At 55.3% G+C, this 14,496-nt stretch overlaps 1 protein-coding gene across 3 annotated transcripts; it reads left to right on the top strand.

Annotated features, from left to right (window-relative positions):
- Positions 1-301: 301 nt before the first annotated feature.
- Positions 302-5,304, top strand: FAM174C (family with sequence similarity 174 member C). Of its 3 annotated transcripts, none has more exons than XM_071727610.1 (3): positions 302-909; positions 1,257-1,373; positions 1,806-5,304. In XM_071727610.1, the coding sequence occupies exons 1-3, from the start codon at positions 314-316 to the stop codon at positions 1,807-1,809; spliced, it is 717 nt and encodes a 238-aa protein (XP_071583711.1). In that variant the 5' UTR covers positions 302-313; the 3' UTR covers positions 1,810-5,304. The 3 variants fall into 3 exon arrangements, with proteins under 3 accessions (XP_071583711.1, XP_071583709.1, XP_071583710.1); XM_071727608.1 differs by having other exon boundaries at positions 1,212-1,373; XM_071727609.1 differs by lacking the exon at positions 1,806-5,304 and having other exon boundaries at positions 1,212-1,377.
- Positions 5,305-14,496: the final 9,192 nt, after the last annotated feature.

Below are 14,496 nucleotides of genomic sequence, written 5' to 3'. Positions count from 1 at the left end.
GGCTGTCCAGACCCTTCTTGGAGAGGAGACTTTTCAGGGGGGCTGAGAGAGCCCTGGGGGTCAGCCCAGAAACGAGGATTTGGGGGGAAACGCTGAAAACGCAGCGTTTGCTCCTGGCTGGAAAATCCCAGCGGGGCCGGGGCAGGGCATGGAAACCCTGGGGAGGGGGGAAAAAGGGTGGCATGAAGCTGGGACTGAGAGCCCCCTGGGGCAAACGGTGGCCACGAGGGACTCCGGGGAGCCCTGCGTGGCAAGTGGTGGCCCCGAGGGGCCCGAGGCCACGGTGAGGGGCAAGGGGAGCCCCGAGGGGAAAATGGCGGCGCCGAGGCAGGGAGTGTTGAGAGGAGGGGATGGCGGCCCCGAGGGGCTCCTGGCAGCGCTGAGGGGCAGTGATGGCCCCGCCGGAGGATTCGGGTTGAGTGGGGGGGACACGCACCCAGGAGCCGCTGCCCCGAGAGGCGGAACGGGGGTGCCCGGAACCCGGCGGGCCCGGAACGCGGTGAGAGGCTCCGCCGGGCCCGGCCGGTGCCTGTGTGGCGCGGCACCGTCCCGCCGCCTTCCTGCGCCCGCCCCGCCGCGGCCCCGCTCCCCGCTCGGCCCGGTCCGGCCCGGTCCGGCCATGCTCCTGCCGGGGCCGCTCTGCCGCCTCCTCCTCCTCTTCCTCCTCCTGCACGGCAGCCGGGCCGCTTCCTCCACTCTTTCGGCCGCCCCGAGCCCGCTCAATGCCACAGAGGCGACGCGGGCGGCCGCGGGTAACGGGACTCGGCCGCACCCCCCGCCTCCCTCGCGGCGGCCGCCGGGGTCGGTGCTGCCGGCGGGGCTGGGGCTGCCGGTGCTGAAGCGGGCTGTGTACGTGCTGAGCGCCCTCTCCGTGCTGGCCGCGCTTTATTTCCTCCTGCGAGCGTTCCGGTGAGTGTGGCTCGGCCCGGTGCGGTGCGGTTCGGTTCGGTTCGGTTCGGTTCGGTTCGGTTCGGTTCTCCTCCAGGCCCTGCCCCGGTGTGAGCCCTCCCGCTCCGGGACCCTGTCCCGGTTTGCGCCGGTACCTCCCCGGGCCTTGGGGTTGTGCCTGGTTTGTGCCATCCCGCTGCGAATCCCGGCTCCCGCTAATTACCTGAGCTCATTAACAGCACTAAAACTCTCCCGGAACCTCCCCTTTTCCTCCCGGGCTGCCCGAGGCCCTGTCTCACCTCGCGCTGTCTGTGTCCCATCAGCCCTAGGTCAGAGGGACCCAGAAATGAGCGGAAAACTCGTTTCAGGTTGAAGAAACCTCAGCGGAGGAAATACGGGCTGCTGGCCAGCCAGGAGGAGAACATGGAGCTGGCCTCGCTCGACAGCGACGAGGACACCGTCTTTGAAACCCGAAACCTCCGGCGGTAAGAGGGGAAAGGGGGCATTTGCGCTGCTCTTTCCTCTTTTTCTGCCCAGGGGCTCCGAATCTGGAAGCAGCTTTGGGTAACAGCCCCCCCCCCACCTCCTTCTCTTCTCTCCTCCCCTTGCCCACCCAACGCACCCGAGGGTCCTGGTTTGTGTTGTCTGCTCAGAGCCCCCCCAGCCAAACAAAACCTGCAGTTGTTTTGGTTTTCAGCTTGGGAATTGCCCCTGAGTCACCTGGCAGCCAGACCTCAGGGTCCCCTTCCTTCCTCCTTCCATCCCAGGGGTCACACAAATGGCATTTTTCTGGCAGATGGGGTTTTTAAGCCTGGGTGTGGCTTGCTGCCTGGCTTCCCACCTCCCCCAGCTGCTTTTTGGGCTGGTTTGGAGGCTGTACATGCTCACTCTGAACCTGGCTGTTTCTTCTCTTCCAGGTGATTTGGGACCAGTGGCACCGACTGCACAGGCTGACCAAGGGGGTCCAAACCCAGTGGAATCACCTTACCAGTGCTCCAGTTTTACTTTTTATATTTGCTTATAATTACTATTAATTAACAGTGCAGACACTTCCATAGCTGGGGCAGGGGAAGAGGGGACTAAAACTTGTTTTCTTCACACACATTTTTGGGCAAGTGCTGCTGCATTGGGTGCTGAGCAGAGGGGACCCCTGGGTGCTCCAGTTGGGATCTTGCTGCTCTGGACTCAGGTGTTGCCTGTTGGCCTTTAGAGGTGCCCAGGTCCCTCTCTGCTGGCACTTTAGGGCTCAGGCAAGTGAGTTCCCTTTGCAGGCTGCTCCTCTTTCCTTGGTGCACGTTCAGGGTACTTTAGGAAGTGTCTCTGCAGTGATGGTGGGGGCTGGGAGGGCTCTTGTCTGTTACACTTGGGGTGTTTGTGTGAGATCAGGCAGGGAATGGCTTTGGGAGTGAGGTGAAAGCATCAGTTTTCTTGTAGTTGCAGGGTTAGCAGTTTCCATGTGGATAATACAGGGGTTTACAGAGCCAAGAGGTGTTTACAGAGCTGCCCCTCAGCCCAGAGGAGCAAAGAGCAATCAGTTGTGTCCCCTTCAGCCTCTGCTGCCCCACTCCAGGGCTCTGGATTTGGAGCTGCTGCCCCTGTCTGAGAGCAGCTGAGGAAGAGCCAGGGAGCTGGGGTTTGGGGTGGAGAACCCCAGGTGGGTGATGAGGGAGCTGCCTGAACATCTGATGAGTGGAAAAGGAGGACACAGCCCCCCAGAACCCAGAAAGCCCTGGAGTTTTCTCCTTTTGCTGGTCCTCAGGCTCTGTCCCACTGCCAGCCCAGCAGGCTGGGACATTTCTGTGCAGCTTGTGTTATTTGGGTTTGGGTTTTGGGTTCTTGTGTAGGGCCAGATGTGGCAGTGCTTAGGAAGTCCTGGTGAGGTGCATCTGCTGCTAAAACCCTGAGAACTGCTTGCAAAGTGCTCCTGTTTGCTGCAGCTTTGGGGGGAGGGCTGACCTATCCTGAAGTCCCCCCTCCACCCAAAACTGGTCGTGCCTTTTGTTAGGAGGGACCTTTTGTTAGCCCTAGGGAGGGCCCTGCAGGCCAGGGAGCTCCCTGCCTGCTCTTGCTTTGGAGATGAAGATCAGGGATGTTTTTGGGGTGCTGGCCCCTTTCTTTTGGGTAGCAAATCCTCTGGAGATGAGGGGACAAAACTGACACTTAACAAAAAGCAGAAAGGGGGGCAACCTTATCACAGGGGGAGGACAAGTGGTTCTGCTGGGAGCTGGGGGGGCTCTGGCTGCTGCTCTGCAACCCCCCCAGGATTGGGTGAGGGAGGAAATGTGGTCCTGGTGCTCCCCCACCCGGGGGGGCAGTGGGTGAGGATTCCTGGAGGAATGTCCCCCAGGTGCTGGCAGCTCTGCCTCGCTGCACACGTGCAGAGGATTTTTAAATATCTATCTACCTATCTATATATTTTTAGTAATGCTGTCGTGTGAGCACAGCACTTGGATGTGCCCTAATTTCATATCATTTGTAGCCCCTCATCCCTCTTTCAGGAACTTTCTGCTTGTTTGGCTGATGCAGAGATGAAAGCTTTGGCTGCATCCTCTGTGAGGAGAGCAGGGATGGCTGAGCCTGACCACTGCTGCCCCTTGGGTGATCAGAGAGCTGGATTGTTGGATTTGTGGTGGTGCCTCTGCCTTGATCCCACGCAGCTCTGGGCACGTGCTGACAACTTTTTCTGGCTCTTCAGCTCCCTCTGCAAAGTTTTTCCTCGCCTGACGGTGTTTCAGCTCAGTCTGTGCCTTGTGACTGACACATTCCTTGGCCTTTCCTGACCCGAGGTGATTAACTTGATGGTTCTTTGGGCTCTGCTCCTCCTTGGGCAGACGGGCTTTGCAGTTTTGAAAAGTTTCCTGACCTTGCAGGAGCAGATGAGTTTTTAATGTTAACGGCTGGATGGTTGTGATCAAAGAGAGGACCTCAAGCTGTAGGTCCTGCCGTGAAAATCATCTGGATAGAATTTGATTTTGCTGCAATAAGGTGTTTAGAATTTGAGCAGGGGAAGGTGTGGAGGGATACAGGCAGAGTGTGTAATGAGGCCCCTGTTCTGTGCTGTGTAGGCAAACGGTAATTAAGTCGGAGGCCCTGGAGGGGGTGGTGCCAGCTCAGTATCTCTGCACCTTGTGTTTGTTTTCAGAGCCCTTCTGCTCGCTGTCTTGAAAGGAGTGATTTTCACCACGAGGAGAATAACAAGGTGCTGGTGGGGCTGCAGCGTGGCATTGCTGCCACTGTGATTCTCCTCTGGCTGGAGACAGCTTTGAGCTGCAGTCAGTCAGTCAGTGACCCTCTGGGACTTGCTCCATTTCCCCCTGAAGCATCCTGCACCTTGGCAGTCTGGATTTGCTCCTCACAGGCCAAGAGGTGACATCTCTGCTCCCTTCTTGAGGCAGTGTTAAAGGCATCTCCTGAACAGGGAGGAAGAAGGTGCTGGTTACAGATGGGAGACTCCTTCCAGAACAGATCCATTGCTCTCCACTGCTCTTGCTGATCTCCTTTTTTCCTGGCAGGATAAATCAGAGGTGGCACAGTGGGACAGATCACCCAGGGGCAATCAGCAGAGGGCCAGGGCAGCTTCTCCTGAGGAGCAGATCTCAGTGGCTTGCATTGCATTTCAGCCCCAGTTTTAGCTACTTGCTGTGCATTTGATGCCCACCTGGACAGCCCAGTAGAGTTTGCAGCAGGTAGAACTTGTGGTGGTTCCTCAGAACAGATTTAAATGCAGAGATGCAAACAGACACAGGTGTGCTCTGAGCAGCAGGGCTGTGCTGGGTCTGCTTCCTGCTGCTGCTCAGGGCAGTGTCTGTCTGACTGCTGCACTTTTCCTCTCTCCAGGGTGACTCAGGGTGTCTGTGGGGGTGCAGGGTGATGGGGACCAAGTGTGGGGCAGTCACCAGCCTGTGTGACAAGTGACTGACTGCCACAGAGTCTGCTGGAAACAACCACTGGGGCTTAAGGCAAAGCCTGATTTCACTCCGTGGCAGCCTCTGTGATCATCTTGGAGGGCTGGGTCAGGTCCTCTGCTGTGGCTGGTGAGCTCCCAGGCAAATCAAGGGGACCATGTGCTGGGGTTAATGGGCCTGACTGGGAGCCAGATGAGCATCAGCTCTGTTGTTAATAACGTGCTTCTCTTGTGCTCCCTGTGTACATGTGGTGAAGTGCTGGGGGATGGACCTGTGGTCTGAGCAGATTGCCAAGAAGTCAATAAACCAGCACTCGAGTGCCTTGTGTTGTCTGTGCTCTCAGGAATGGAGGAGCTCATCTTTCACCCTCCTGCTTCAATCGTTGATTTATTTTTAAATAGCAACCAGTCCTGGATTGATTGATTGGTTTGCTTTCGTTTACAGCATTTCCCCCCCCCCTTCCCCACCTCCCTTGTATCTTGAAACAAGTGAAATAAAACATTCCATCTCCCCTGCTTCCTCTGTGCTTGCCCACCAGCACCCAGGGCTGTTCTCTGGGCTTGGGGCTGAGCCCATGGGTGATTTTTTGGAGCATTTCTGGGCTCAGCCACCCTGGGTGAGCATCACTGTGCTCTCTGCTCAGCAGCAGCCTTACACCCTCAAACCCTTCTCTGTCCCATCCACACTTCTCTCACAGGTTACTGCTTCCCTTCACCCATCACCTCGGGGATTTTCTAAAGTCTCTTCCCTTTCCTTTCTCCCTCTTCTTACATTAATCCCTTTTATTTATTTATTTTTTTGTACAGAAGATGAACTGAAATCCTTGCCAGGGCGATCCCAGCCTCTCCACAGCAGAAAAGCCAAGTTGGTTTTACTTGTTTGGGAGTTGGGAAGGGGAAGCTGTTCCCTGGGAGGGACATCCTGGCTCCTCAGCACAAAGAACTAAAACCTACACAAAATTCAGGGCATTCCCTGGCACTCTCCCACCTGCTTCCCAGCCCAGGGTGGTTGTGCAGGGTGGATTGATGGCCCTGAAGGAACAAGAAGCCAAATTTCCCATGTCCTGGCGACGTCCCATGCACAGGGAGCAGATCCCACCCTGGAGCACAGCCCAGCCCAGGGGGGTTTGCTCTGTGTTTTAACCTGGGTGTTGGTGGGGGCTGTGTGGAAAGGGCAGGGAGCTGGCAGGAGAGCAGGGGAACCCTGTAGATGGCACTCACAGACCAAACATGTGGCTGGGGGGGGCACTTGGCAGCACCTGGTGAAGCTGAAAAGGAATCTGGAGGCTTTTAAAAAGCAAATCTGCCCTCGAGCTGCTGCCTGGGAGCACAGGGCCAGGGCCCCCTCAGGGGCTGGGGCTCTTGGCTTCGGGGTGGGGGAGCAGCAGGGTTTGGGGTGGCTCTTTGGGAGGTTTTGCCCAGCTCTGGGTGCTTTTTTTTTGCTGCTTTTAACCTGTTGGTGCTTGTCCCTGAAAGCTTTTTCTGACTGTGGGGCAGAGGATGTTTGAAGGTACCCTGGCTTGGCTGAGTTAAGCTGCAGGCTCCCTGCTCACCCAGGAGCTCACTCGGGTGTCTCGGGCTGCTCCAAGCTTGGCAGAACCCCCAGCAGGACCCTGCCCAGAGTTTGTTCCCTTCTCTCCAAGTCCTGTTTCCCAGCCCGGGTGCCCCCAGCACTGTGCTCTGCAGGCATGTGCAGACCCAGCACCCCCCAGCCTGCCTGGGGCAGGTGCTGTGCACAATTAATGCCCGTGGTAATGAACTTTCCTGCCTCCCAGCCCTGGTCCGTGCTGGGAGCTGCCGTGGGGTGATGGAAACCGAGGGTTCCTCCAGTGTCAGGCTTTGGGGACTGGGAGCACTGGTGGCCTTGGGATCAGCTCATCTGGGTTGTTCTCCACACCATTTCCTTTGCCCTCTGCCAGGAGAGGCTCTTGCTGGGGAGGAGCTGGGATTCCAGTCACAAACACAAGCTGGCGGCATGGATCTGCCTTGAATTTATTTTCAGCTCGAGTTAAAGTGCTCTTGATGCTTCGGATGCAAATTTTCTGCCTTGAAAGGGGAGGGGGGGGGGGGGGGGGCTGTTTGCTGAGTGCTGGGAAGTTCTTTTATTTCCTCAGCTTGTTTGCTGCTCCTGCAGCCTCTGACCCTCTGCTCCTTGGGCAATTTCTGCTGCCCCTCTTGTCCCCCCCGAGCACTCTGCTCCCTCTCTGGGCTCAGAGCTGCTTTTTAAATGAGGCTTCATGGATAAAGTTGGGGTTTTTGAAGGGGAGGGTGGGGGCTGGCAGTCTGTGAGCTTTCTGGTCACTGTGTAGAAGGAGATGGTCCAAGTCTCTCCAGCCACCCGGGGAGGGAAAACCAGAAACACGGGATTTCCCTGGGGATAAAAGGATGTTTCATTTGTGGATTTCTGGGCCCTTTGTCAAGGAGGTCGAGGCCTCTGAGCTGTGGGAGGAGGTGTGATTTATTTTGGTCCCTGGCTTTGGGACCACCACTGTCACCTTGAAGGCACCCGGGCCTTGGCTCTGTCCTGTGGAAGGGCAGAGCTCTGGGTTAAGCTTTGTGTTCTGGTTCTTGCTCTTTATCTGGTTCCATCACCCGTGCTTCTGGTTTCATATTGGTAAAATAAGGAGAAAATGAGGAATCTTCTTCACTCTTGGAAAGGTGCCCCGGGGTGGGGCTGGCGCTGGCCAGGCAGGGTGCAAGCAGCTGGGTGGTGAGGAGATGAGCACAGTCATGGGAAGGTGTCACAAGTTCATTTTGTTGCTGATGTGCTGGCTGAGCAGCCCTGGGGACCTGGTGCTGCCTGGGACTCCCAGAACTGCAGCTTCTGCTCCCTCCTGCACTCCCAGGTTTGTTCCTGTGTTTCCCTCTCCCTCCAGCCCCGAGGGCTCTTGGCAGGGAGTGTCCAGGGGAGTTTTCCTCACCAGATCCTGCACACAGGATGGGAGGCTCTGCAATCCTGGTTCTGTTTATTGTGGAGCTGGAAATATTTGAAATCCTGCTGGAGAGTCTCCTCTGATGTCTTCTCTGTTGCATTCAACAAAGCTCCTCTGCTCAACTGGCAGGATTCTTCTGGATAAAAAATTAGCTTTACTTAGTTGGCTTTTTGTCTAAATCCCTCTTCTGATCTCTGTGTTCTTCCCTTCCAGGATGGAAAGGTGAATGGAAGTGGCACTTCAGCCACAAAAGCCTTTCCTTTAGAAACGCTGGTTGTTTTTGTTTTAAAAAAATTTAAAGGGGGCTTTGCAAGGGAGAATGGAGAAGCGTTTTCTTTTTAAGTTACTCTGGGGAATAAAAGTATAAAGCAAAGAAATGATCATAACTGTACTGGCAACGGAACATTTTTTTTTTTTTTTCCATGTTCCAGAGCTAATTGAAGAAGGAATTCACACAACAATTTTTGCAATCTAAGGATGAGTAAACATTAAAGGTGATGCTGTACTGCTCATGCATGCTAATGTCTGGCTGCACGCATGGCAGGGAGAAGATGTCCCTAAAATTAAATTTGAGATGAACATCTCAGATGTTACACTTCAGTATTTTCTTCTTTACCTTCCCGGATCAAAGGCAGGAGCTGAAGCCCACGTCCAGGGGTACCTGTTGAGAGCCTGGAAATTCACTGCACCTGCAAGATGAAATTGTTAGAAAAGGGGACGTGGGGTCTGCTGCTTCTCCCTGGCTTGCTGGGGAGCTGCTTTTCCTCAGCAGTGTTTCTCACCACTTCAGAGAACCCCATCCCACGTAGAAGTGCTTGCAGATGATTAGCAAGGGCTTTAATTAACATCAGTTTCTGGGAAGTGGGTGAACTGGGGGGGACTGAAATGTTCGAGGTTTGCACCCTCAGTTCCAGTGCTGGAAAATCCAACTGGGCTGGCTCCGAGCTCCGTGTGAACACATCCTGATGCCTCCTGGTTCCCCCGTGGGAAGCTTCTCCCGGGTTTGGAACCTTTCCACGCTGCAAACCACAGGGAAGGTTGTGGTCAGCACTGGGGAATCCTCTTTGCTCTCTTTGCAGCCAGAGGAATGCTCGGGTCTGCTGGTTACTGGGAAATGGAAGTGTCAGGGGAGGCTGTTTTGTGCCTCCTGCTCAGCCTCCCCCCAAAGCACCCCTGGGTTTGGTCTTTGTGGGGTGAGCCTGGAAGGTTTCTCTTGGCAAGGCTGCCAGGCCCCGTCTGCAGCTGAGGGAGCCCCCATGTGCTGCTAAGACGTGCTGGTGGTTAATTACTCTTTTAAAGGAAAAAAAAAAAAAATACAACAAGAAAAAAAAGCCCACGTATTTAAAATAATCCCACTCATTTCATTGTTCAGCGCACGCTCCCCCCACGCTGGCAGCAGTGGTGGAAATGCTGCTGCTGCTGCTGCTGGGAGTGAAAAAACTGATGGGTATGAATGCCAGGAGAGAGAGGGAGCAGCTGAGGAGGGGCAGGTTGAGCCTTTGGGGAGTCAAATCCCAAATCCCTGGTGCCACCTGCAGCCGAGGACATCCCCAGGGAGCAGCTCCTGGCAGGAGGTTGTTGTGGGGTTCACTCTGGCACCTCCTGGTACAATCTCAAATCCCTAAAAAGAGGAGCAGGGCTGTGGCAGTGCAGTGTTATTGTCTGAAGGCACAGCAGGATCTGGGGACACGTTGGCTCCATCCTCTGGTACCAGGGTCTATGCTGATCTCTTTTTTTTTTTTTTTTTTTTTTTTGCCAGTGTTATTTTAATCTGCTTTTCTCTCACATCAAACTCCCTCTTTCTAAAGGATGCAGAGCGGTATCAGGTTTGTGCCCTTTGTGATATATAGCAAAGGTTTGAGATGCTGCTTTTTTCTTTTAAAAGTGGAGGGTTTTATCCATGTTATAACTTTAGCTTCTCCACAGTCATCACTTTGGCTTCTCCACTGGCGTGGATGAGTGCACTGAAAATGCTTTTGTAGGAGGGAGGGAGGGCTGTGTGTCCTTACCGAGGGTTCCCACTCCTTTCACACGTGCAGGTGCTAACCGGTGGCTCGGGCCATTTTAGAAAGTGGTGTTTGAGCCAAAATAACTTTTCCTCCTCCCTCTGAAGCTGGCAGGAATGTCCCTCTTGCTGTACCAGACTTCAGATGGGGTTGTCCCAGGGACGTGTTCCCAGGTCCCTGGGAGCCATACAGGCAGGGATGGCCATTTCCCTCCGAAGCCTCTGTTTTCCACCCAGAAAATACCGCGTAGGGAGCATTTTATTTAAATGAAGGGAGGATTAAGGCACAGCAAGAACTGATTTGCCAAAGGGCATCCAGGGAAGCTGTGGCAGATCAGAGAACCGAGGCGAGATCCTCGGGTCTCAGCCTGCTCCTACCCACCACCATTTTTCTTCTCTGCTCTTTGGCTGCCCGCAGCGTCTTACAGGATAACCAGGACTCGAATTTCCATTCTCTTAAAAGATGCAATTTAAGGAGATTTCCAGGGGAGCGGAGCTGCCAGCGTGTTCCTCGTCCACCTCCCCTTCCCCTCCTTTCTGCAGGTCACCTCTTTGCAGCTGAAGATGTTTTTCTCTCCCTTTTCTCCATCCACCCGCGCTCCTTTTAGAGGCTCTTTGCTCTCCTCACTTTCCCACAGCTCAGAGCCATTCTCCCAGCTTCAAAAGGTTTACTAATTACCCTAATGAGGTCAGGAGAGACCAAACGCTTCTGTGACTTAAAGCAGGGGTGGGAGGGGTCTGGAAAAGGGGGGTGGGGGGAGAAATAACCTGACTTGTGCCTACACCGAGGGGTCTGCAGGAAGGGAGGGTCCCTGCTGCCCCTCGTCCTCCCCCACCTTCCCACCTCCGGTGGAAGGAACGCAAAATGTGGACAGAAGGTCTCAAACGTATCAAACGGCTTTTAAAAAGAAATTCCTTTTGCCTGTCAAAAGAACAAACAGATACACCAAAAACTGTCAGAATTAGTGTCGGAGTAATTGCAGAAGCTCTCCAAGGTTAATGCTCCATTAGCGAACAGCTCTCACGCAGCTAAAAGCCGGGACGAGACAGGTTGTCAAAGGCTTGCTGGAGATTAAAGAGCTGCGTTCCCAGCCTAAACTCTCTTGTGGATGTTGTTTGGAAGGGGAGGGAAGGGGGAGATGTTTGTGGGATGAAGATAACACCAGCCATGGCTTCTGCTGCCATGGCATCGATGGAGAAGTGTGATCCCGGGGCTGGAGGAATGGTTTGCAGACCTGGGTGAGGTCCCTGCTCCCTGGGTCGTGGCTTTTCAGAGGGTTTGCTCTCATTTCATCACTCCACAAACCCTTCAGCCTGTTTAGGCCGAGTTTAAAAGCCAACCCTCAGCCTGCAGCAGGCTGGAAGGCAGCCTGGGGTGGGGGAACCCTCCCGGTTTGTGCTGAGGTGGGACCCGCCGGGGTCTCTGGAGAGGAGCAGGGCTGAGGGATCCAGCGGGATGCTGGAGGCCCTGGCAGCTCCCAAATGACCTCTGCCTGGGTGCTGGCTGGCCCAGTGCAGCTTGTGGAGAGCAGGGCATTGGTTTTAAATTGAATTGGGGCCCGATTTGGTCTCCCAGGCTCATTTAAATAGAACCGACCTTGATTTTTCTTGTGTGGAAGAAAGGGAAAACCTGTTCCTAACTTCCAGTGGGGCAGAACCCTCTGTGCCCCCACCATCTCCCCAGGTGTGGGTGTGTGTGATTTAACAGCCCTTGGGCAGAGCCAGCAGCAGCTGTGGGATCACCTTTTCACGTGGATCTGGGTTTTCAGCGCCTGGCAGCCAAGTAGTGACCTTTCTTAATGCGTGCGGGGCTGAGCTCAGGTTTTTGCTACTCGCCGAGCAGAGCTTTGTCCAGGAGCGGTTTCCCCGCGGTGCAGGTGCATTTAGAGGCTCGGCACAGGCAGTTCCAACTCGCGCAGCCTTGGAAATGCCACGCCGAGGACCAGCCCCAGCCATTTCCATCGCAACTTCCCTGCGTGTAAACAAATACCCACTCAAAAGAAGCCAGCGGGTTCCCGCTGCCGCTCTTGATCTGAATGCGGACAAGGCTGGCGTGACTGTGTTCTTTGTCAGGGCTGTCGCTGCTTTAAAGCCATTATGATGGTGTTATGATAGCGCCTGAGATCCCTGCCAGGCTCGGGGCTTTGTTATGCTGGATGCTCAGCGCACAGATGCTGCGAGCCGGTCCCCGTGCCCTGGCGTGGCAGCCTCGGCTGAAAAGGCTGAGGAGAGAATGGAAAAGGGGAGGAAAAAAAAAAAAAAAAAAAAAAATCAAACGTGCGTGAGGCAGAGCCTTGCCGGAGGGGCTGGCTGCAGAGCAGGGTGGTCCCGCAGCTCCCGGACCTGGGGGTGGCTTTCTCCTGCCGTGGCTGTGGAGGAGATGGTGTGACACGCGTGCGATGTCCCCTTGGACCCGCAGGAGCCCGCAGCCCCAAACGCGGGACCGGAGTCCTGAGCTTGGGCTCGGGCACAGCGGGACCTGCCTGGCGACGGGCTGGTTCCTGAGAGTAAATCCCGGGAATTAACTTGAGGGAGGTGAGTTTGCAGCTACTTGGGAAGGGCCGGCGTGAGAGGCCTCTTGAAAAGCAGAGCCGTGAGCAGGGGAAATGAACAGTGTCACAATTAGAGAATTAAACCTTTCCTGTTCTTCTCTTTTCCTATCCTGATATAATTTGTAATGATTAGACCTGCGGTGCAGCACCACCAGACAATGCAAGTTGTCTATACAAGAGCAAAACAAGACTCCTGCACAGACCCCGTCTCTTTATTAAGTTGATTTGCATTCATAATCTTCATTTGCCGTTATTATTTTTCCCCCTTGTGCTTAGTGAGTGATATTAGCATAAAGTCCCTTTTTTCTTGTTTTCTATTCACGCTCAAGGTCAGAGACTTAGCGAGACACCGACGAAAACAATCTCTTCCTCACCCTCTTTTAATTCTTTGCAGAAACATGTCCTGGGGATTTTAACATAACAATTGCTGGAAAAGGAGGGGGGAGACCTGAACAGAGCCCTTTCTGTGCTGGAAATGGAGCTGCCCAAAAGAGAGATGCAAATCCACGAGAAGCAGGGAGGAGGGAAATGGATCTGGGAGCAGCCCCGGTCCTGCCTCACCTCCCTAGAATGGGAAAGCTTCACCATAGGATGGCGCGGGCACGTCTGGAGCAGGGGCTGCCGGGCTCTGCGGGTGGCTCCACCGACCTCTACCCGGTCCCCTGGGGTCCCCAGGGACAGCCCTGCACCCCCCGGTCACCTTCCCGCATCTCACCGGTGGTGCCGGTGTGTCCCGCCAGGGTTCTGCTAGGAGCAGGGTGCCGGTGGCTCCCACTGCGGACCGTGCTTCCCAGGGCTTTTCTCCTCTGTTTTCTCTGTCCAAAGCCCTGCGGCTGCAGGGATGCCCCTGCTGGGGTCTGTGCAGGGAGATCGACTGCAATAATTGGGGGGGGGGACGGACCTGCAGCGTGTGGAGCCCGGCACACAGCGTGGGAGGGGAGAAAGGGGGCACCCCCTGCTCTGCTGTGTGCGGGTCGGGTTCTTGTAAACCCTTCACCGGACCCCAGAGCATCGGTGAGGCTGGGCAAGGAGGGGGGATCCCCCCCGGAGCCCGGGGGGGCTGCAGGTTCCCGCAGTTTTGGGAGGGAGAGAGAGGAAGGAGTTGGAGCTGGAGCTGGGATGGTTTCCATGTATTCCAGCCCGTCTGAATCTCTGGTGCTGGGCACCAACTCCTGGAGGCCAGAGGCTTCCCGAGAAGGCTGGAGCTGGGGTGGATGGTGGCAGATGGCAGCTGCTGCCACTAATGGCCCAAATGCTCCCAAGGGACCCGGCCGGGCACGGAGAGGGATTGAGGAGCCGTGAACCGTCTGATGGCCGGGCTGGAAATGGGGCTGGAAAAGCTGGTGATAGGTGCGGTATGGATGTTGTCTGGCGTCTGCTGTGCACAGAAATATGTCTTATTTTACAGAATTGGTAGGTTGGGGTTTTTTTGTTTTGTTGTTTTTGTTTTTTTTCTGAGGATGCTTCAGGGCTTTCAGTGCTCAGATGCAATGTGAGTGTTTTCATGCCCCTTTAATGCTTCACTAAACAGTTTGAGATGCTGCCTCTTAATGCCCCAGTAAAGCACAGAATGCTCTAGAGCGGAAAGAGCATGCGAGGGAAAGGAGGGTGGTGGAAAAAGCAAAGAAAAGAGACTACGAGGAGAGACAAAACCAGGGAGAAGTCATCCTCTCCTTGTCTCTCTCTGCTCATACCCGGTCCTGCCTGGTGTGAAGGCAGCTGGATGCTTGTGCTGCTCCTCCAGGGAAGAGCATCCCCCCTTCCCAGGCTTTGTCCTGCAACTGGGGGCACTTCGCCAGGGGAGAAGCTTGTCCCCAGGCCCTGGAGTGAGGCACAGGCACAGGTTCTGCCCCGGACCCTGGCGGGGACACTGGGGGTTGGATGGCAGCTCTGCCGTGTCCCTCGTGTGCACAACGGGGCTGATGTCCACGGGTAAGGGTCCCCCAGCCCAGGCCGGGGGTCCTGGCTGGCCGTCCTTGGCCCGTCTGGGTTTCCCAAACGGATGCTCAAGTGAGGGAGAAGGACAAGGGCAGGGGGAAAAGGAAAGATTCAAAGTTTTAACCCAACCAGGCAAAGTTTTGTGTCTCCTCCCGCCCAGCGCCAAGGGGAGTCGCCGGCTCTCCTGTTGTTAATTCAAGTCATTAAGTCTCCTGCACTCTGTGTATTCCTCCCCGGCACCGCTTGCCCTGCCTGTTTGATCTGTAAGTACCAAAA

This window comes from Heliangelus exortis, chromosome 28 (genome assembly GCF_036169615.1).
Source record: "Heliangelus exortis chromosome 28, bHelExo1.hap1, whole genome shotgun sequence".
NCBI classification, from domain to species: Eukaryota; Metazoa; Chordata; class Aves; order Apodiformes; family Trochilidae; genus Heliangelus; species Heliangelus exortis.
The sequence above is the reverse complement of the archived record's forward strand: the minus strand, read 5'-3'. Positions and strand labels throughout refer to the sequence as shown.

Bases quoted from the DNA above. Each gene is read 5' to 3' on its own strand.
- FAM174C (XM_071727608.1), top strand. From the start codon at position 314: ATGGCGGCGCCGAGGCAGGGAGTGTTGAGAGGAGGGGATGGCGGCCCC. The intron at 910-1,211 runs GTGAGTGTGGCT...GTGTCCCATCAG, and splicing joins TTCCTCCTGCGAGCGTTCCG to CCCTAGGTCAGAGGGACCCA.